General features: G+C 42.1%; 1 protein-coding gene across 1 annotated transcript; it reads right to left on the bottom strand.

The window, feature by feature from the left end:
• Window positions 1-7868: 7868 nt before the first annotated feature.
• On the bottom strand, window positions 7869-17902 carry LOC137316686 (scavenger receptor cysteine-rich type 1 protein M130-like). The gene is made up of 6 exons (XM_067980531.1): window positions 17896-17902; window positions 16809-17123; window positions 14212-14517; window positions 10390-10704; window positions 8014-8312; window positions 7869-7907 (listed from the first exon to the last, which is right to left on the bottom strand). The coding sequence occupies exons 1-6, from the start codon at window positions 17900-17902 to the stop codon at window positions 7869-7871; spliced, it is 1281 nt and encodes a 426-aa protein (XP_067836632.1).
• Between the last annotated feature and the right edge of the window lie 4191 nt (window positions 17903-22093).

Below are 22093 nucleotides of genomic sequence, written 5' to 3' on the forward strand. Positions count from 1 at the left end.
GGAGATTGATAAAGGTGAGAGTGAGTGATACAAGAGGGAGATTGATAAAGGTGAGAGTGAGTCAATACAGAGGGAGATTGATAAAGGTGAGAGTGAGTGTTACAAGAGGGAGATTGATAAAGGTGAGAGTGAGTGATACAGAGGGAGATTGATAAAGGTGAGAGTGAGTGATACAAGAGGGAGATTGATAAAGGTGAGAGTGAGTGATACAAGAGGGAGATGGATGAAGGTGAAACTGTGTACAGTGAGTGGAGAGGTCGATGGGGCTCAGATGACAAGAGTCGAGAAGAGGACAAAACACAGTGGGTGACACGGAGAAGAAACTTAGAGCCTATTTCTCTTATTCTCAATTGTTGGAGCTTCTCAGCTTTAAGGAAGAAAGAACTTAGATTTACAAACCGTGCTTTTCCCACATCTGCAAGACGTCTGCAAATACTTTCAGTCCATGAAATTATTTTTCAAGTTTAATTCTTGTGCAAGCAGCCGCAAATAACAAATGAGATCCATGCCGATATAATTTGTTCTGACGATGTTGGTTGAAACATAGGATGAGGAGTCGGCCATTCTGCCCCTCCTGCAATCACCGCCATTCTATTACATCACGGGTGATCAGCACCTCAACTCCATTTACCCGCCTTTGATCAATTTTCCATTATACCCTCACCTAACAAAAACATATCGATCTCATCCTTGACAATTCCAATTGACCCAACATCCGCAGTCTATTAGAGGAGAAAGTTCCAGATTTCTAGAACCCTTTGAGTTAAAAAGTGGTTCTTGATTTCGCTCCGAAATGGCCCTAATTTTCCGATTTTGCTCCTTTGTTTTGGATTTGCCCACCAGATGGAGTAGTTTCTCCTTATCTACCCTATCGAATGTTTTATCATTTTAAACACGTCAATTAGATTACGCATCAAGCTTTTGCTTGTATCGTCAGCAAACTTGGATAAATTACACTCGGTCCCTTCATCTAAGTCATTAATATAGATTGTAAATAGCTGAGGTCCAAGCACTGATCCATGCGGCATCCCACTAGTTACAGCCTGCCAACCTGAAAATGACCCGTTTATCCTTACACTCTGTTTCCTGTCCGTTAATAAATCCTCTATCTATGCTAATATATTACGCCCAACCCTATGAGACCTTACCTTGTGTAACAACCTTTTATGTGGCAACTTATTGAATGCCTTTTGAAAATACAAACATACTAATGCTGTATTAATATTATTCGTCACAGTCAGATACAGTTAGTTGAATACCGATTGCTGGTCAGGTTATCCTAACTTGTGACTTCTTGCAATAAAAGCAGATGAAATCTTTCTCATTATTGTTGTTAATGTAAGATTTAAACTCCAAACTCAGAAGATATTCTAATGTCTAACGTTTTAATTTGAATTCATAACATGGGTGGCCCAATTGTCCATTCTGAATTCAAATTCTGGAAGATTTCAGGAAAAGCTTGGAATATGAAGCAATTCGATCGTCGTGTGAAAGAAAAAAAAGGTAATTTTTGATTATATTGGCAGTTGATTATCCTTACCTGTGACTTCAATGCAAAGAAAATTCAGGCAAGGTGTTTAAGCGGAAAGCTAGATTATCCATTGAAGTCAATTGAAAGGAAAATTTGGCGGTAGAACGGGCGTTTTACTCCGTCACCGAAGTTAAAAGTTTCGCCAATAAACGGGAAGATGAAGAAATTGTATGTTACAAAAAAGGGGAACTGGAATTCTTTAGCTTTTACCTCATAATTGCTTTCGAGGTGGTTCAGAGAAGGTTCACTCGACTGATTCCTGGGATGAGGGGGTTATCTTATGAGGAAAGGTTGGACAATTTGGGCCTGTATACACTGGAGTTTAGAAGAATGAGAGGTGATCTTATTGAAATATATAAGATCATGAGGGGACTAGAAGCGGTAAATGTTGAGGGGATGTTTCCCCTTGTGGGAGGGATTAGAACTAGGGGGCCACGGTTTAAAAATAAGGGGTGTCCCATTTAAGCGGAGATGAGGAGATTTTTTTTCTCTCCGAGGGTCGTGAGTCTGTGGAACTCCCTTCCCAGAGAGCGGTGAAGGCATGGTCATTGAATATTTTTAAGGTTGAGTTAGAGAGAGCCCTGATTAACAAGGAGGTCAAAAGTTATAGTAGGTAGACGGGAAAGTAGATTTGAGGTCGTAATCAGATCAGCCATGGTCTTATCAAATGGCAGAGCAGGTGCGAGGGGCCGAGTGGCCTACTCCTGCACTTAGTTTGTATGTTCTGTGGGAGCGACTTATGAGTTTCCACTGCTCTTATTGTGAAAAAAGTATTTCCTGATGTTACTCCTGAACGATTTAACTCGAATTTTAAGATTGTTTCGATTTATTCTGGATCTCTCCACCAGGGGAAATCGATTATCTGTATACACCTTATCGATTCCTCTGATCCTTTTAAATACATTGTCTAAATCGACCCCTTTACCTTCTAAGCTCAAGGGAATACAACCCATGTTTAGGTAACCTGTATTCATAATGCAATCCTTTTAGCCCCGGTATCATTCTGGTGATTCTGCACTGCGACCCGTCCAAGGCCAATATTTCCTTTCTGAGATGCGGTGCCCAGAACTGAACGCAATACTCCAGGTGGGATCTAACCAAGGCTGTAAAACTGATGCATAACTTAAACGCCTTTGTTTTTCAACCCCCTTGAAATAAAGGCCAGCATTCCATTAGCCTTTCTGATTATTTTCTTACCTGTCCACTACCTTGCAGTGTTGGAACTGAGTACACAGTGAAGGAACGAACCCTTTCTTGACAACATTCTGAGAGGAGAATACAGACCATATAGTCATGAATTAAAGTATCTTCATTATCCTCGTGTCCTTAATAACAGCATTTAATCAGTAGACATAATGTATGCAAATTATTACGAGATAGAGTTAACTGCCAGATCCAGTAAAGAAGGTTACAAAGGCAATTTATTTATGTCATGGTAATTCCACATTAATTAGTTGTCTGGTTCCAATTTGCTCGTTTACACCAGTGTCCTATATTGACACCAATTGGCTAGATTAGTTTATGATTAGAGTCATTATGTAGCTGGCTCAAGACAGCATTCGGCGTCCTGTATTGTGAGTTCATCTTACCGCTAATATATTAGCAGCTTTGAGCATTTAACCCAGGAACCTATATAATCTTATCATTATGAGTTGCCGCAGTGGGAATGGTTGCCTCGCCTTCCAGTGAGATGATGGTCTTAACCCAGCTTCATCATTAGATAAATTTAAAACAGAAATAGACAGTTTCCTAGAAGTAAAGGGAATTAGGGGTTATGGGGAGCGGGCAGGAAATTGGACATGAAGCTGAGTTCGGATCGGTCAATGCCCTGTGGGTGGCGGAGAGGGCCCAGGGGCTATGTGGCCGGGTCCTGCTCCGACTTCTTGTGTTCTTTAGATTTGTGGTTGGGATCAGATCAGCCATGATCTTATTGAATGGCGGAGCAGGCTCGAGGGGCCGATTGGCCTACTCCTGCTCCAATTTCTTATGTTCTTATGTTCTTATGTACAGAATGGGGGTGGTGCGATATCCGCTCCCTACTGTGGCCAAAGTGGTGAGCGATCGTCAGTAGGTGTGATATCTCTTCACTCCTGGATCCTCAGCTCTTAGGTAGGCCCTCCTTCCACGGACAGCTGTAATCTTAGGGAAACTAATACATTAAAATTACAAATTTGTACCTACCTCCATCTGACTGGTATAGCCAACAAGATTAAGGAAGTCGCACCACAATTGTGTAGGGCTTTGGTGAGACTAAACCTGGAATGTTGTGTACAGTTTTGATCTCCTTATCTATGGAAGGATATGCTTGCCTGAGTGGCAGAGCAACGAAGGTTCATTAGATTGATTCCTGGAATGAGTGGGTTGTCCTATGAGGAGAGATTTAGTAGAATGGGCCTGTACTCTCTTGAGTTTAGAAGAATGAGAGGTGATTTCATTGTAGATACTGGAGGGGGCTTGACAGGTTAGATGCTGAGAGGCTGTTTCCCCTGGCTGGAGAGTCCAGAACTAGGGGACATAGTCTCAGGATAATGGGTCGGCCATTCAAGACGTAGACGAGAAGGAATTTCTTCACTCAGAGGGTTGTGAATTCTCTACCCTCGAGGGCTGTGGATGCTCAGTCGTTGAGTATATTCAAGGATGAGACTGATGGATTTGTGGACGCTAATTGAATCAAGGGATATGGGGATTGGGCGAGAAAGTGGAGATCAGCCACATCCGAAAGCTTGTGATTTCAAATAAAGCTGTTGGACTATAACCTGGTGTTGCAAGACTCCTTACATTTGTCCACCCCAGTCCATCACTGGCATCGCCACATCACATTCAATACCTGCAACTGCACATTTCTATCACTAGATGGAACTCCAAAAGCCACTGATTCCTACACTTGGACACACAGCGGCACGATTCAGGCAGCACCTCAGCCCCAATTCCCTGTTAATATTCTTCGGGGATTACAGTGCCCCTGAATGTCTTAAAAAATGTTTTTCGTATCATGGTTAGCTGTGTCAGGATATTGATTTCTCCTTGCTCCTACTTTTGTTCGCCCACCAAAAATGTTCTCTCTTTCGCGATAACACGGGCGACAACGGATGGGCCGCCCGTTTTACACAACGCCCGAGCTTCGTTTCCTTGGTGAGATGTAAATCGATCTGCCTGTGCTCTATCGCTTGTATTGCTCCACCGCCGATTTCACCCCACATTCTGCAGGCCATTTCCCCCCAAACCATTGCATCCGCCATCCAAAGGCTACCTCATGTCTGCGAATAGATGCCGAAATATTTCTGGCGTGTTTTTTATTCTCTGAATTGAGTTTTACTGTTGCTTGTGTAATAATTGATTCATTAATAAATAGCTTGTCAGCATAAACTCGCTTTCTCATTTAATCGTTATTATAATTGGTTTTATTGATTTGTCATTCTGACTATGTACGTTTGGTTCTTTTTGTATTTGTTTGAACTGAAAATAATATGCGAAATATGCTTTATTTCATTATATTCACCATTTTCATTCCTGCCACTTAATGGTAAGTCATTGTACTGGAGATTATGAGTCAACAAGAAAGCATAATATTATGAAGCATAATTCAAATGGACAAGGGCACGGCGGACATCTCAATGACTCACACTGGAGAGGTCGAGTAATAATATGCATTGATATACATTAATATAACTTAGGTCTCTGCACACATTTTCCCATTATAAATTTCAATGTGCACATTTCTATGTAAATTGTCACGCTGAAGTCCGATCTATTCACCCTTGGTACTGTAGCACCACGGTTTTGCGTCTCTCATTTCCTCGGCCTGTACTGCAGAGGAGCTCAGATACTCCAATCAAGACCGAGTGTAATCTTCAGGGGAAGTCGCATTACAGGGTATTGGTTAATTGGATAAAGGTACGCATGCAACGATTCAGCCCCCGTTTTCAATGAAATACATTCTGTCGTTGTTTTTTTATTGAGTACTTTGACCTGATTACTTACAGTTGAATAGCAAAACGTGCAGTAAATTGGGAAGTGGGGCAGCAGAGTTGGTGGAAGCATCGGAAAGTCTCTGACGTACAAGTTGAGGAACTTAGAGAGGCAAAACTAAGGGATTAGTGGGTCACCACTGAAGGGGAGGTGCAATCACACTGTGTTATTTTTTCATAGAGCTCATTTTAAATGTGGAGCTAGGAATTTATAATGAAGTACCTTCATACAGAATTATGACAAAGATATGATAGCAAATATGCTACAAATTGAACACAAAGAATTTAACGCTAAGTTTTAACGAAACAGACGACGTTTTAAGCAGACTGATCTGTTGGTTATGGATTTCCATTGTGGATCAGCGGTCAATTCGACAGTATGCGCCTTTCTGAATCACGCAATTTAACTGGATCATTCAATACGGGTCAGTTCCGTGTGCACTTCCCATAACTACAAACTGCTCTCCCGATGCAGGCTGTCTGCTGCACTTGAATTATATCGCCGGTAATTTCCAGGATCGTTGAACCGTTTGCAATTTTCTGTTGCAGTGAAAACAAAAATAGACATTAATCATCGGCCAGACAAAAATGACTACTTTTCTTTTCGCCCAGAGAATGTCCTCAGGTCTTCGCCCGCTCTGCCACTGTAGTTTTGGTGGAAGTTCGGCGGAGGAGTGGGAGAAGCAGCCAGGAAATTCTAATATATATATATATATATATTTAAATTTCAAAGCGGTGACATTAATATATTTAAGTAAAGGGATCGATTAGTATGTTACAACAATCGTTGTTACAACTACCGGACGCATATATCCCAATGTACAGCACATGTTAATTAATCAAATCTCACTACAAGATTGTAAAAAGACAATAAAATAAAGCACAGAGTCTTAAGTTCAATAACATCCGCAGTACACTCTCACCTGTGCTACTGTAGGTTTTATCTTTACGCCGATATTTTTTCATCAATCCCCACGCAAGTAGAAATATAATCAGAACCAGGAAAACAGCAGCAAGGCAGAGGCGGATCAATACTTCCATGAAATTGTGTTCTGTAATGCAAACATTCCGAAATCTGTGACACCATTATTTCATTAACGTGAACCAGATTAACTAATGGCGCGCCGGAACTAGACAATTGATGGTCTTCAACCTGTCAGTAAAATATCCAGGGGTAGAAATTCGGCTTGAAGAGTAGTGCAAAACGGGCGGTATAATATCGCCCTTTATACTCCTCGTCTGATATTCAGGCACATTGGGCGCAAAATTGGGCAGTGTAGCGCCCGTTGTTTCGGCGCTCCACGGCCTCGCTGACATCCAAAATGGCGTCTTGGATGCGCACGCACCTCACTCACCTCGACCACTCATGTCAAGGCATTGAACTTCTCCCTCCACTGCATCAATGTTCGTGATGCTGTTCACCTGGCATTGATTTCGTCCCCCGCTGCCTCCCACTGCCTTTTGGATATATGTCTGGAGGACCTCTTGCTCCCCCACAGCGGATATAGGATGTCCCTCCTTCTGCCCACCTCTTGCACCAAGGCCTCTAGTGCATCAGCAGAGAACCTTGGTGCATGCACTCTCGCAGGCCTAGTACCAACTCAGATCGGCACATTGGTGAGGTCTGGAGGATGTGGGATTTAGTAGTGCGCAACCTTTATTCAATGTTTTAACATAACTCATCAGTGTGTAAACATAGGGATGGGACCTGCATCTGTGTTTTACATGTGTGATGTCTGATATCTGTTCAGACTCCGTGCAGACAGTAGACTGTTATTTTCAGGAAATAACATGTACCAGCTACCTTTAAGAGATTTCTAAGAAACATCCTCCCTTTAAGAGATTGAGCTCCCCCTGGTGGTGGAAAGTCCGAATTGTATTGATTCCACGTGCAAGATCCTGAATGGAATGCTGTTTGCAGGTGAGCCCTCCGGCTGGCCGAAACTCGCAGGGGCCATTGGGCGCGGGGTAATAGAGCATCACGCTACCCGTGCCCAAAAACGGCCCTTATCCAACTTTTCCCCCATTGACTTCAAAAGGACTGAATATCAAGTGGGGCGTATAAACGTCGGCCCATGCGATCCTATCCATTTAGCATCCCCATCCAAGTTTCATGTGTTCCCCAAGCGCTGTGTGTGGATCTGCAGATACATCCCAGAAGTATGTTTGCTGTTATGCCCAATCCGACCATGGGCTGCAGGTAAATCAACAGAACTGTGATAGAGCTGGAGATAATGACCAGTGCTGACAATGACCTGAACGAACTGATCTAACTTTGTCTTTACAAGAGTATTCACGGCAATTTCAAACAGTCATTAACTAACTCGAGATGTCAGGTAAGGTGAACCTATCCACAATGAATCAAGTTGCTAACTGTACTCGTTCAATCTCTGCATCTCTTTCTCTTTCTGTCGGAGATACAACTAAAAGCATTTCAGAGATGGTTAAATAGAGAGAGAGAGATAGCGATGGGACGATTTTAGCTCTCAATAGACAATCTCGCTCACCTCTTACGTATACATGGACTGGTTCACTACTGGTTGAGTTGATCAGCCATCCTGAATTCCTTGTTTGACAGTGACACGTGTAGTCTCCACTCCAGCTAACATTTACATCGTCGATGGTGAAGGTGATGTTATGAGTTCCTTTTGGTGCAGTTCGCGACAAAATGGGCTTAGATTCGCCAACTTTATTCAAATAAAAGGTGCCTCCTGCATAAAGACGCGAAGCCCAGCACATCATCGTTACGGTGTCTCCTTTCAGAAAGGGGCCAGATTTCCTTCCCAGTGAGAGAATGGGCTTTAATGGTCGACCTGAAATCAGAAATTCAGAATTAACATTTTCTGTGAATCAGGAACAGCGATGAGCAGAGTGTAAACCTCATTATAGGAATACTGTATATAAATATCTTTAATCTTGTGTCGGATCATCTACATTGCTGTTCTGTTCGCTGTCCTTATAATTTTCGATTCAATACGTACCACGAATGTTAAAAGATCACACTCTGAATTCCACTGTCAAAGGGAAAAACAGAGGTGATAGTTTTCCAATCTCAACCCTTCCCAAAGCAGGGTTACAGCAAAAAAATACAATTAATTGGATGTGAAAGATTTGGCAACTTTCTTTCTTTCTTTCTAACCTTCTGTCTGTTTTGCTCTCGCTGTCAAACACGCAGCATCAGTGTGTACCTGATCAAGCAACCGAAGTATCCTGTTTGTGATTGCAGTTGTGCTGACCCCAGTCGTTTGATTGGCAAATGCCACAGGTCGGTCTCCCGGCCTTCTCATTTTATAGAAGCCAGCCAAATAGATGAGCTCCCTTCCCCAAAATTGGCATTTCCATGGGAGGATTCAGCAAATCCACAATGCAGCTGCGTGCAGACAATTCCGCGTCGAGTTAAGTCCCAGTCATCAGCACGATGGTATGGCGTTCAATTGCAAAGAAATAGTTGGAATTTACAGGACAGAAACAGGCCATTTGGCCCAACGGATCCATGCCGGTGTTTATGCTCCATGTGAGCCTCCTCCCTCCCTTTTTATCTCACCCTATTAACATATCTTCCATTCCTTTCTCCCTCATGTGTTTATCCAGCTTCCCCTTAAATGCATCTACACTATTCGCCTCAATTACTCCTTGTGGGAGCGAGTTCCACATTCTCACCACTCCCTGGATGAAGATGTTTCTCCTGAGTTCGATATTGGATTGGTTAGTGTCAATCTTTTGTTCATGGCCCCTAGTTCTGGTCTCTCCCGCAATTGGAAACACCCTATCAAACCCTTATAAAAATCTTAAAGACCTCTATCACGTGACTCTCAGTCTTCCCTTTTCCAGAGAAAAGAGTCCCAGCCTGTTCAATCTTTCCTGATAGGTATAACCTCTCATTTCTGGTATGATAGAATCATAGAATGGTTACTGCACAGAAAGAGGCCATTCATCCCGTTCAGCCCGTGCTAGCTCTTTGCAAGAGCAATCCAGTTAGTCCCACTCCGACCAGTACATCTTATTTGCACCTTCTCCAGTGCCTCCATATCATTTTATAGTGTGGAGACCAGATCAGCTTCAAGTGTGGTCGAACCATGGTTCTGTACAACTTTAGCGTAACTTCTCTGCATTCCAATTCTGTCCCTCTAGAATTGAACGCCAGTGCTTGGCTTGCTTTTTTATGGTCTTGTTAACCTGCGTCGCTACTTTTGGTGACGTGTGTATCTGTACCCCTGAATCTAGCTGCTCTACTTCCCCGTTTACACTCTTATTTCCCAAGGGCTACGTGGCCGTCTTATTCTTCCTAACAAAACGTGCCACCTCACATTGATCTATATTGAAATTCATCTGCCAATTCGGTACATTCTTCCTCTGGATGGACATCGTGGCACTTTTTGGAGGACAATAATTGTCCACTTCACTTTTTCAATGTGTAACGGAGACAGAACTGAATATTCACAGCGGCCCATGATCTCTCACATGCCTCGCGAATAAAGTAGGTCCTTCTGAATCGCCCCGTCCAGCTAAAAATTGGATGCATCCATTCAATAAACCCATTCAACGTTGCTTGCTAGAACATGCTGTGCAGAATCTGTTCTCCCTTCCAAGCATTAGGTCACCTGTCCTAATATCACCAATGCTACAGCGCAACAACAAAATCACAACTTTCCACATTGCTCAACGAGACTGCCAAATGATTGTCCAGGGTTTTGAAGTTTTAAAACTAGCATTTGCCAATTGCCTTGCAGAATTTACAATTTCAAGTTATAAAAAAAATCCAGGAAAATATGTCTGCTAAGTGGGATTATATACGATAATTCCATAACACATTAGTGTGGTTATCTGTAGTTCATATTTCTAACGAGTTGTGATACCGTCATCATATTTTTTAACAAACTGTAGCTCTACCTGAACAAATAACAGACGCCTCCTCGCCAGGACCACAGTTGTGTTGTCCCACCAAATTTGCTGGACACGTCCATAAAGTCGACTCGGTCCCTTTGCAATGAACATCATCCAGCCAAAAATGCCCAGACGCGGTTCCAAAATGAGCATTACCACGATCCGATTCGGCGGGTCCGCAGCCCAGTTGCCTACAAACAACGGTCGCATCGAGCATGTCCCAAGCATCATCGCAAACTGCTCCCCAAGTGTTATTAAAGTACACCTCCACTCTTCCGGAACAAGAGTCTGTCCCGTTTAACAAACGCATTGCGATCTCATCTAAAGGAGAAAGTGTTAAAAAAAAGTTGAAGTGTCTATTGAAACACTATTATGATTAAACTAATTCATAGGGTAGATAGAGATACGCTATTGCCTCTGGCGAGGGAGTCCAGAGAACGGTGAATAACCACAAATTTAGAGCTAGGTCATTCAGTGTTGATGCTATGAAACACTTCTTCACACAAAGGGGATTGGAAATCTGGAACTCTCTCCCCCAAAAAGCTGTGGAGGCTGGGGGTCAATTGAAAATTTCAAAACTGGGATTGATCGATTTTTGTTAGGCAAGGATATTAAATGTTACGGAATGAAGGCGTTAAGATGCAGATCAGCCATGATCTATTTGAATGGCGCAACAGGCTCGAGGGGCTGAATGGCCTACTCCTGTTCCAATCTTCATATTTATTAAACAAAAAGCAAAATAATGTCGTGAGCAATTTCGTTTCCCATGTTTCCATAATTTCCTCATGCCTTATTCACCAATATTTTTTTAAATCTGCACAAAGACAGTTGAAACCAGGGGATCGATTTCTATCTGCCTCACTGCTGATTGACTCGCCTCCAATCGGGAACGAATTATTTGGCTGTTACAGGAAGTAACTGCCTCGGTCTTAAGCTCTGGACTCGCCTCCCGAAACCAGTCCGCCTCTCACCATCTCTCTCTCCTCCTCTAAGATGCGCCTTAAAAACTCCCTCTTTGACCGAGAATTCGGTCACCTGTCCGAATAACTCATGTGTAGTGCCTTGGGATGTGAGACTACGTTAAAGGCGCTATGTGAACACACATTGTTATTGTAGTGAAGGAGGTTAATTTCAAGGACTGGGTCGACATAGCACCAAACGTTGATCAATATTTACCGCTTCAGGTATAAAATATGACAGCCTCGTTCCTTTAACACCTTGGCGGGGAGAAGGGGGCAAGTTTAACTCCAGGCGATAGTTTAAAACGAGCGATATCGTCGGGCTGTCTGATTTTATTCACAGTGAAGTCAATAGAATGGAAAATGGGAGCGAGGTGTATCGCGAGCAGTCGATCCGAGTTAACACTATCGCCAAGAGCATAAATTACTATCCTTGGATTTGAGGGATGCTCCACTCCTTTGAAGCATCTCCAATTATTTTTCACTTAACTTGTTCATTACCAATTAGCCTGTTTACAATGGGTCGAATTTTGCGGCGTACCTCGGAGCAAGGAGAGCATAGCGCTGTTTTTGTAATACAATTAACTTGCAACGTTCACCGTCAAACCCCTCTGCCTCATATTTACACACGACTGTCCCCATTCAAAAGATTAACTCACGCCATTTTCCTGTACTCACATCAGGAGCGGTGGTGTAGAATGTTGCCTAAAATTTAAGAGCAGCACAGAGATTTTCTGCGCAATTAATTCTAAAACGTTTTTTTCTCATGGAGAATTGCAATATACTTAAGCTGCCAGTCGCGGTTCACATTAATTACTTCCGGGTCCCCGCCCTCCATATGTCCAGAAGGGGCTGGCGCAACCTTCTTAATAGACATTTCACTGTTCTGCATAATAATGGGAGCAACAGTAGCAGCACAGGCAAGAAGCTCTGACACTGAGCTGAAGCCGCAGAGGATATCAGCTCACCCACTGTGATCTTATTGCTGGCGTTCCATTTGGACCGATTTGTATAATCTGGCATAGGCAAATGAACCCTGCTTTTAAATTTCGGTGTAACATCCAGTCAGCAAGCTGGGCGTGAAAGTCGGCGTAATTGAATGTCCTTACCTAAGAAAGAATATACTTGCCATAGAGGGAGTGCAGCGAAGGTTCACCAGGCTGATTCCTGGGATGGCAGGGACTGTCTTATGAGGAGAGATTTGGTCGACTGGGCCTGTACTCACTCGAGTTTAGAAGAATGAGAGGGGATGTCATTGAAACATATAAAATTCTGACAGGGTTAGACAGATTGGATGAAGGGAGGATGGTTCCCCTGGCTGGGGCGTCCAGAACGAGGGGGTCACATTCTCAGGATACGGGGGTAGGACATTTAAGACTGAGATAAGGAGACATTTCTTCACTCAGAGAGTGGTGAACTGTGGAATTCTCTACCACAGAAGAGGAGACCAAGTCACTGATTAGATATACGAAGGTGCTAGACAGATTTCTAGAAACAAAAGGCATCAAGGGGTACGGGGAGAGAGCGGGAATATGATATTGAGACAAAGGAGCAGCCATGATCACATTGAATGACGGAGCAGACTCGAAGGGTCGATTGGTTTACTCCTGCTCCTATTTTCTATGTGCCTAACTTTGATGCCCAATTCATCCCGGAACAACTGTGCTCATTTGCGATAGAGGAGGAAATAGTGACTATTTTTTTTGTTCGTTCGTGGAATGTGGGCGTCGCTGGCAAGGCCAGCGTTGATTGTCCATCCCTAATTGCCCTTGAGAAGGTGGTGGCGAGCCACCTTCTTGAACAACTGAGTGGCTTGCTCAACCATTTCAGAGGGCGATTAGGAATCAACCACATTGCTGTGGGTCTGGAGTCACATATAGACCAGGTAAGGACGGTAGGTTTCCTTTACTTAAGGACATTAATGAACGAGGTGGGTTTTAACGACAACCTGGTAGTTTCATGGCCACCATTATTGATAACAGCTTTTTTTAAATTCCAGATTTTATTTAATTAAATTTAAATTCCCCTGTTGCCACAGCGGGATTTGAACTCATGATGCTAGAATAGTAGACTAGGCCTATTCGATTACTAGATCACGAACATAACCACTATGCTATGCTCACATCAACATGATAAACGGAGCTCACTTTCTATTTCCAAGAGTATTTGCAGCGATTCGAAATACCCATCAACTAACTTGGGATGTCAGGCTCGGTCAACGGGCCAAAACTGCATGAAATCGGCAATGTTAATCTCTGCAACTCTGCTCACTGAGAAAGAACTAAAAGCGTTTCAGAGAGGTAGAAAAAGAAAGAAAGAATGAAAGAAAGAAAATAAAGAAGGAAAGAAAGAAAGAATAAAAGAAAGATAGATATAACAAAAAAATTGCGTTTAAAAAAACTCCTATCTGTTTCCAGCCAATGATGTCCTTTTTGAAGTACAGTCATTGTTGCAATGAAGGAAATGCGACAGCCATTTTGCGCACAACAATGTGATAATCTCTTTTCCTGATTAATGGTTGAGGATTAAATGTTGGCCAGGACCCCTGGAAGAACTCTGGCTGCTTTTCTTCGAAATTTACATCAACCTGAGACAAATCTTTCACATCAACTACAACTTGGTTTAATGCCTCTTCGGAAAGGCACCAACTTCCGAAAGTTGCAGCGCTCCCTCAGCACTGCACTGGGAGTGCTAGTCTAGATTTTGTGCTCAAGCATCTCAGTTTTGGATTTGAACCCATTACTCTTAGATAACCCCAGAGGCGAGATTGCTTCCAAATGAACAACAGCTGAGAGAGAGAAAGAGAGAGAGAGAATGCGATTACCATTCTCTCATGGACCAGAGATACCATTGGCTTATTCTTGCCTACCTCTTACGTTTGCATACACTGAATCGCTGCTGGTTGAGTTCACAAGTCTTCCTGATTTCCCTGTTTGATAGTGACACGTGTAGTCACCATCCTTGCTAACGTCTGCATCCTTGATGGTGAAGTTGATGCTGTAAGTTCCTTCTGGGGCAGTTCGGGATGCAATGGGATAAACTTCACCAACTTTCGTCAAATAAAAGGTGCTCCCGGTGTACAAACTCAAAGCCCTGCATGTCATCCTCACCGTGTCTCCTTTTAGAAAGATACTGGATTCCGTTTCCAGTGAGAGAATGGGCTTTAATGGTCGATCTGTAATCAAACGTTCAAAACTCACGTTAACTACGAACCAGGAACTATAATTGAGCGGATCCTAAATTTCATTATATGGAGGCAGCAATGCATTCAAATTGATTTTGGGTCACTTGTAACGCCAAGTTCCTGTTCTATTCTCTTCTGTTCATCTCCAATTCAACACGCATCGTGAATGTCAAAAGATCACATCGAAACATAGAAAATAGGAGCAGGAGTAGGCCATTCGGCCCTTCCAGCCTGGTCCGCCATTCAATATGATCATGGCTGATCCTCTATCTCAATATCATATTCCCGTTCTCTCCCCATACCCCTTGATGCCTTTTGTGTCCAGAAATCTATCTAGCTCCTTCTTAAATATATTCAGTGACTTCGCCTCCACTGCCTTCTGTGGTAGAGAATTCTATAGGTTCACCACCCTCTGAGTGAAGACATTTCTCCTCATCTCAGTCCTAAATGTCCTACCCCATATCCTGAGACTGTGAACCCCTCGTTCTGGACTCCCCAACCAGGTGAAACATCCTCCCTGCATCCAGGGTTGCCCTGTAAGAATTTTATATGTTTTATTCACACTCTGAATTTCAATTGAAAATGGACAAACACAGTTCCGATTTTGCTTTCCCACTCTTCTTCATCACCGAACAGGAGCAGCGCACCCAAACCGTTCCCTCACTATCCCGAAAGGTGCACCATATCGTTATTCCTCCGTTTTGTACCCGAATGGTCCTTTTAAATTCCTTGCAATTCATCGTCAATGCTTAATTTTACTGAGGAGGTTGTATATGTAAATTGTACAGCAATTTCCTGATGTGCAATTAGAGAATGTGTCAGTCGGCAGCAAACGGGAACTCTTACCCCTATACGAATATTCGTCACTTGGGCTGCCATGGAAGCACTGTTATCTCTAATAGTTTATGATGTGACCATCACACCATAATTTAGCTGCATAATCCAGCACCCAAGCGCAGTACTCCAGGATAGCTGGAGTTGGTCAATTCGCTTCTCCCCTGTTCTGGTGGAAGCTAAATGTCTCGTTTTAACACTCCAAGAAAAGAAAGGAGTTTTTCCGGTATGATCAACAAATTATCTCCCTGATCCAACTTCACAAAAAGCAGATGAATTTCAGATTCATTGAAATCATTTGTCTTTTTTTGCCCTGTGAAGTAGCCCATAATTTTGCCGACATTAAAAGAAATTTGAAAAAAAAAACAATTATTGTGCCGGAAATTATTGGAAATTGTACTTTAGAGAGGTCATCTTCTATCTATACTGCTTTTCTTTTTCTTTATCTCTTTCTTTATTTCTTTCCTTCTTTCTTTCTACCGTTCTTTCGTTCTAACTTTCTTTCTTTATACTTTTCTTTGTCCTGTCCTTCCTCCCATCCTCCTTCCTACTTTTCTTCCGACCTTTCTTCTTTCTTTCCTTCATTCTTCCTTTCTTTCTTTCCTTCTTTCTTCCATTCTTACTTTCCTTCCTTCTTTCTTCCTTTCCTTCTTCCTTCTTCCTTTCCTTCTTTATTTCTTTATTCTTCATTCCCTTCCTTATATCCTTCCTTCTGCCTTTCTTTCTTTCCTTCTTTCCTTCTTCCTCTCTTCCCTTCATGCCTTTCTTTCTTTCTTTCTTTGTTTCCTTCTTTCTTTGCTTCTTCACATCTTATCATTCTTTCCTTCTTTCTTTCCTTCTTGCTTTCTTTCTTTCATTCATTCTTTCCTTCTTTCTTTCTTTCTTTACTCCCTTATTTCCTTTCTTCCCCCTTTCTTTCCTTCTTGCTTTCTTTCTTTCATTCATTCTTTCCTTCTTTCTTTATTTACTTCCTTATTTCATTCCTTCCCCCTTTCTTTCCTTCTTTCTTTCTTCTTTCCTTCCCTTCTTGCTTTCTTCCTGTCCTTCTTTATTTACTTCTTTCTTTCCTTTTTACTTTCCTTCTTTATTCTTCATTTCTTTCTTAATTTCTCTCTTTCCTTCTTTCATTCCTTCTCCCTTTCTTCCTTTCGTTCCTCCTTTCTTTATTTCTTTCCTTCCTTCTCTCATTCTCTTTCTTTCCTTCCTTCCTTCTTTCTTTCTTCCTTTATTTATTTCCTTCTTTCTTTCTACCGTTCTTTCGTTCTAACTTTCTTTCTTTGTACCTTTCTTACTTTCCTTCCGACCTTTCTTCTTCCTTTCCATCTTCCTTTCTTTCTTTCTTTCTCTCTTTCCTTCTTTCTTTCTCTCTTTCTTTCCTTCTTTCTTTCTTTCTATCTTTGTTTTCGTTAAGTTTTTCTCCTTGAATCAAAAAACGACGTGTTATGTACCTGAGCAAACGACCGACGCGTCCTCCTGGTGATTGCAGTTGTGCTGACCCAGGGCCTTTGATTTACACTGCCAAAGTTTGCTCTCCGACCCGTTGCATTGAACAGAATCCAGCCAAATAGAGGAGTTCCCTTCCCCAAACTGGGCCTTTCCAGGTGCGGATTCAGCAAACCCGCAATGCAGCTGTGCACAGACAACTTCAGCGTCGAATACATCCCAATCATCGTCACACACGGTTCCCCACCCGCGATTGTAATAGATCTCCACTCGTCCTGAACATGGCCTTTCTCCATTCACTAGTCTGACTTCAAGTTGTCCTGAGGGAGTTAAAACAAATGAATGCATTTAAATTACTGGGAATACAATTGTAGACACGTTCGAAAGGGAGGAATCTCAGAGAATGCTGCAAAAGACGCCGAACATAGATTAGAGTCGACGTTGTGAAATTAGACTCGGGAGGGAACGCAAAATCGGAAGGCAGAATCGGAATTTCCCACTGTTATTCGACATCCCTGAAAATCAGTTATATTCAAGGGGATTTGGTAAATATTTCAAGCGGGAAAAATTACAGGGCTAATGGGGGAAGAGCAGGGGAATGGGACTAATTGGTTAGATCTTTCGAACAGCCTTCACCGGCACGATGGGCCGAATGGCTTCCTCCTGTGCTGTACCCACTGTGATACTATCATGATATGAAGTCACTGGAACTGAATATCCAGCGGGCGACCAATGCGATACCGCTTGTTCTGCGTCCCGACCCATGTTCAATTTTACTCCAGGGGTCGGCAGTTTACAACTAGCAGCTGCACCGGCACCAAAGGGCGAGTCGTTTCCTTTTGTTTTATAGACAGGGCTTTTCACCTTCAACCCCCACGGTTTCCTTCCCACTCAATTTGATGGACAGGATAATTGAGGTGTGCCTAGTCCACGGAAGGGAAAATCCCAGCCATAGAGTCGGGATGAAAAGGTCTTCCATAATCGAACATCTTTTCCTTTCTCCAAATTTATATTCGTAACTCGTTGCAACCCAAAGGGCGACGGACAGCGAAACTTCAGTCCCTCACCGTGATGATGCATTAGTTTCCTTACCTGCCATTTCTTATTCGAAATCAATTATCATGCCTGCATAAAACAGGTAAAATCAATTTATCTCTACCTGAACAAATAAAAGACGCCTCCTCGCCAGGGTTACAGTTGTGTTCTCCCAACGACTTTGCTCGGCACTGCCACAGAGTCGACTCGGTCCCTTTGCACTGAACATCATCCAACCAAAAAGACCCAGACGCGGTTCCAAAATGAGCGTTAGCAGGAACTGATTGGGCGGGTCCGCAGCCCAGTTGCCGACAGGCGACGTTCGCATCAAGCATGTCCCAATCATCATCACACACAGCTCCCCAAGTGTTATTATAGTACATCTCCACTCTTCCGGAACAAGCGTCTCTCCCGTTCACCAATCGTAACGTGATCTCATCTAAATGAGGGAAGATTGAAAAGAGTCACTTTTGTAATCCATTGAAACATTTCTTTACCGGAAAGTTTTTGTCTATTGTCTTTCCATATTTTCGTTTTCTATATTAACCTTTTTTAAACTGTAGAAATAGAGCAGAGTCTAGTGGATCGATTTCCCCGTCCTCCGCTCCTCACTATAACGGGGAGCAATTTAATTGGTTGTTATGGGAAGTTGGAAGCGAGGACTATAGTTCGCAGTCAACATAATGCGTCACTTTTCATTCACTGAAGTATTTTGAGCATAGTTATGAAACGGAACATCCTGCTTCTTAATTACACTTTCCTCTCATTTGAATTGTTGAGGATTAAGTAAAACGGGCCATATCGGATCGGCCATCGGTTATAAACCTTTCCCACTTTTTACTTCCACCGAAATCAAAAGAAATGGGAATCGGGAGCGATGTATAACGGACGGTTGAGCCAATATCGGCGGTTTTGCACTACAGCTAAAAGTTAAAATTATCCCTAGTGTTCTTCTCATTGTTCTTATTATTGTTGTTACTAGAATGAAATTAAAACGATAGCTATTTAGAACTCGCGGTCAATTGCAATGTATTAATTGTACTCGGCCCATAATCAGTTTGGAAATATGAAGGATTGTTATACCTGCAGAGACGACTTTCCACATAACTGTCAAATAAACTAAAAGAGAAAGAAAAGATTGTTACATCATCGGTTTAAACCCAGCAATATGAAAAATGCAATCGGATTGATATTAATATGTAGTTATCATTTTTATTATTTCGAAATATTATTGCAATTATTGTTACTATATTTACTGTCAGGTTTTAAATTATTTGCCTTAACGTTAAGCGGTTCTTTGGACATCACAAAAGGACTCATCACCTTTAAATTGTTGAAAAGAAATGATCCCATTGTCCCTCCCTACAAATCCAATCCTATCTGCACATCCTTCGATTCCTTTCTTCCTTGTGTGTTTATCTAGCTTCCTCTTAAATGCATCTCTGCCAGTTGCCTCAACTACACCATGTGGTAGCGAGTTCCACCGTCTAACCACTCCCTGGGTTCTCCTGAATTCCATATTTATTAGTGACTACCTAATATTTATGGCCTCTAGGTCTGGTCTTCCCCGCAAGTGGAAACACCATCTCTATATCTACCCTATCAAACCATTTGATAATCTTAAAAACCTCTATCCGGTCATCCCTCAGTCTGTTCTTTTCTAGAGAAAAGCGGCCCAGCCTGCTCAATATTTCCTGATAGGTATAACTTCTCAGTTCCAGAATCATCCGAGTAATTCTTTTTGCACTTTCTCCAGTCCCTCCATATCCTTTTTATAAAATGGAGATCAGATCTGTTCAGAGTACTCCAAATGTGATCTAAGCAAGATCAGTCATGGTCTAAATGAATGGTGGAATAAGCTCGAGGGGCCGAATGGTCAACACCTGTTCCTATGTCCCTATGTTCCACCTGGAGTGCTGTTTGCAGTTTTGTAACCCACGACAGAGTAGGTGTATAGATGTACTGTCCATAACATGGACATATCCCATAGTGCCTTTGCAATGACAGCTGCTGAGATACAGATCTGTATTACTGCTACCAATGACACAACACGATTGGTTACAGTAATCAAATTTATTTACATAAAAACTAACTGAATGATTTAGCAGTCTAGAGCAGTAGTTATTGAATTTCATTATTTTAGAGAAAAACGTCGACACTAACCTTGAGAAACGCTCAGCCGATCCCCAAAGATAACTAAAAGGAGAAAACATTAATTAGTTAAATGAACACCAACACCTTCAGACGATGAATATAACAAGCTGATTTTCGTGAATTGTTTTAGGGATATTTCTCAGTGTGATTACATTGGTGGCATTTTGGTCCGTTTCGGTTAAACTCCCACTCCAGAACTTGAGAGATTTCCAGATTTCCACTCCACTTTGTTTGAAAAAGTACTTCCTGCTTTCACTCCAAATGGTCCAGCTCTAATTTTAATACCATGCCCAATTGTTCTGGATTCCCCTCTATAACTGAATAAAATCAATCGAGACGTCCCTTTGTAAAACATTCCAATTACCCACGACAAGTATCAAAAGATGCCCTTGGGCCAAATGACACAAAACCGCATGAAAACTTGTTCAAAAAACACGAAGGGCCCATTTTGTGGCTGAGTGAAACCGTCAGTAAAAGACAAGGGAAAGCAGCTGGTGTGGAGTGTGTGTGCAGACACTGTGTATCTTTACAGATCGTCACATGCGTCCACATCACGAAACAGAATTGCAATGAAAGCGTCGGAGCTCCATTATGGAATGGATGGATGCATTCACGGTGGGAATTGAGATTTTAAAAATTGGAGATGATGGGGTTAATGCTGAGCATAACGGACAGCTGCAGCACTGTGTTTGTTGAAGGGCGTTAGTCTCCAGCCACTGTGCAGGTCCATATCTCACTGATGTGGTGAACTCGAGCACACTGAAGGAGGACACCTGAGGAAGGAGGAAGCCTCCGAAAGCTTGTGAATTTAAAATAAAATTGCTGGACTATAACTTGATGTTGTAAAATTGTTTACAACTGAAGGAGGAGGTGGAGTCTAAATAATGAGAACAGAATTGTGTTTCAATTCGCTGGAAACCGATAATTTTACAGTCAGTTTACTCACTGACATAAATTGCACAATGCGGGTGTCCTCGGCATGGAAGAAAGAGGAAAATTGAATACCAATAAGTAAAGCAGCAAAAAATAATTATTGCTGAAGTTAATTGCGACAGGAAATGCTTACAACGGAAACCCAAGGTTTCAGCTCAGAAGCGTTTCACCTCAGACAAACAGGAAGTTAAACCCTGACAGTAAGAGCAGAGCATCAGAGCCAAGGATGTGTTTAAACACATTCAATGAAAATACATTGTGGCAATCTTTCCAATACATTTTAAACCGAATAATTAATTTTCGAGTGTCACCACAATTAGAATCATAAAGTTATAGCCTGTTCCAGCGCAGAAGGAGGACGTTCAGCCCATCGTGCCTGTGCCGGCTCCTTGAAAGTGCAATCCAATTAGTCCCAGCTGCCTGCACTTTTCCCATAGTTCTGCATGTTTCCTTTTCAAGTATGTACCTAATTCCCTTTTGAGTTGCAGTAATAGACTGCTTCTCAGGCTTTCATTGAGTAATAACACTGAATTCAATTCTGTTAAAATACATGCAAAGATAGAATTTCACCCAGCATCTCTTATATTTGATATAAGGCGACTTATATACAAACTGATTGGGAGAAATCGGAGGATATAAACGGCCTTTTAATCGTGTATTATGCTGCAATTTTAACTGAGCCTTGAAACAAAATAATTTATTTCTGTGTCCAAATTATTTAAAGTTATTAAATGACGTTGAAACCACAAGATTTGAATCACATTTTCACAAGAAAGAAATCCATTTGTTCCAGTTTCCACCATTCATTTATCTAAAATGTCAAGTCACCTTGTAGCTCGGTTCGAATTGTAGTCAACTTGAAATTGTAATAAGCAGTGAGGAGGATAGTAGCAGACTTCAGACAGACTGGAAATAAAATGGGCAGACACATGGCAGATGACATTTAATACAGAGACGTGTGAAGAGATGCATTTTGGGAGGAAGAATGAGGCGAGGCAATATAAACTAAATAGTGCAATTTTAAAGGTGTTGCAGGAACGGACAGACCTGGGGGTGTATGTGCACAAATCGTGAAAGGTGGCAGTACAAGTCAATAAATCTGTTCAATAAATCTTATCGGATCATTGGCTTTAAAAATAGAGGTATGGAGAAAAGAAGCAAAGAGGTT

The sequence above is a fragment of the Heptranchias perlo genome, unplaced genomic scaffold, assembly GCF_035084215.1.
Source record: "Heptranchias perlo isolate sHepPer1 unplaced genomic scaffold, sHepPer1.hap1 HAP1_SCAFFOLD_60, whole genome shotgun sequence".
Lineage (NCBI taxonomy): Eukaryota > Metazoa > Chordata > Chondrichthyes > Hexanchiformes > Hexanchidae > Heptranchias > Heptranchias perlo.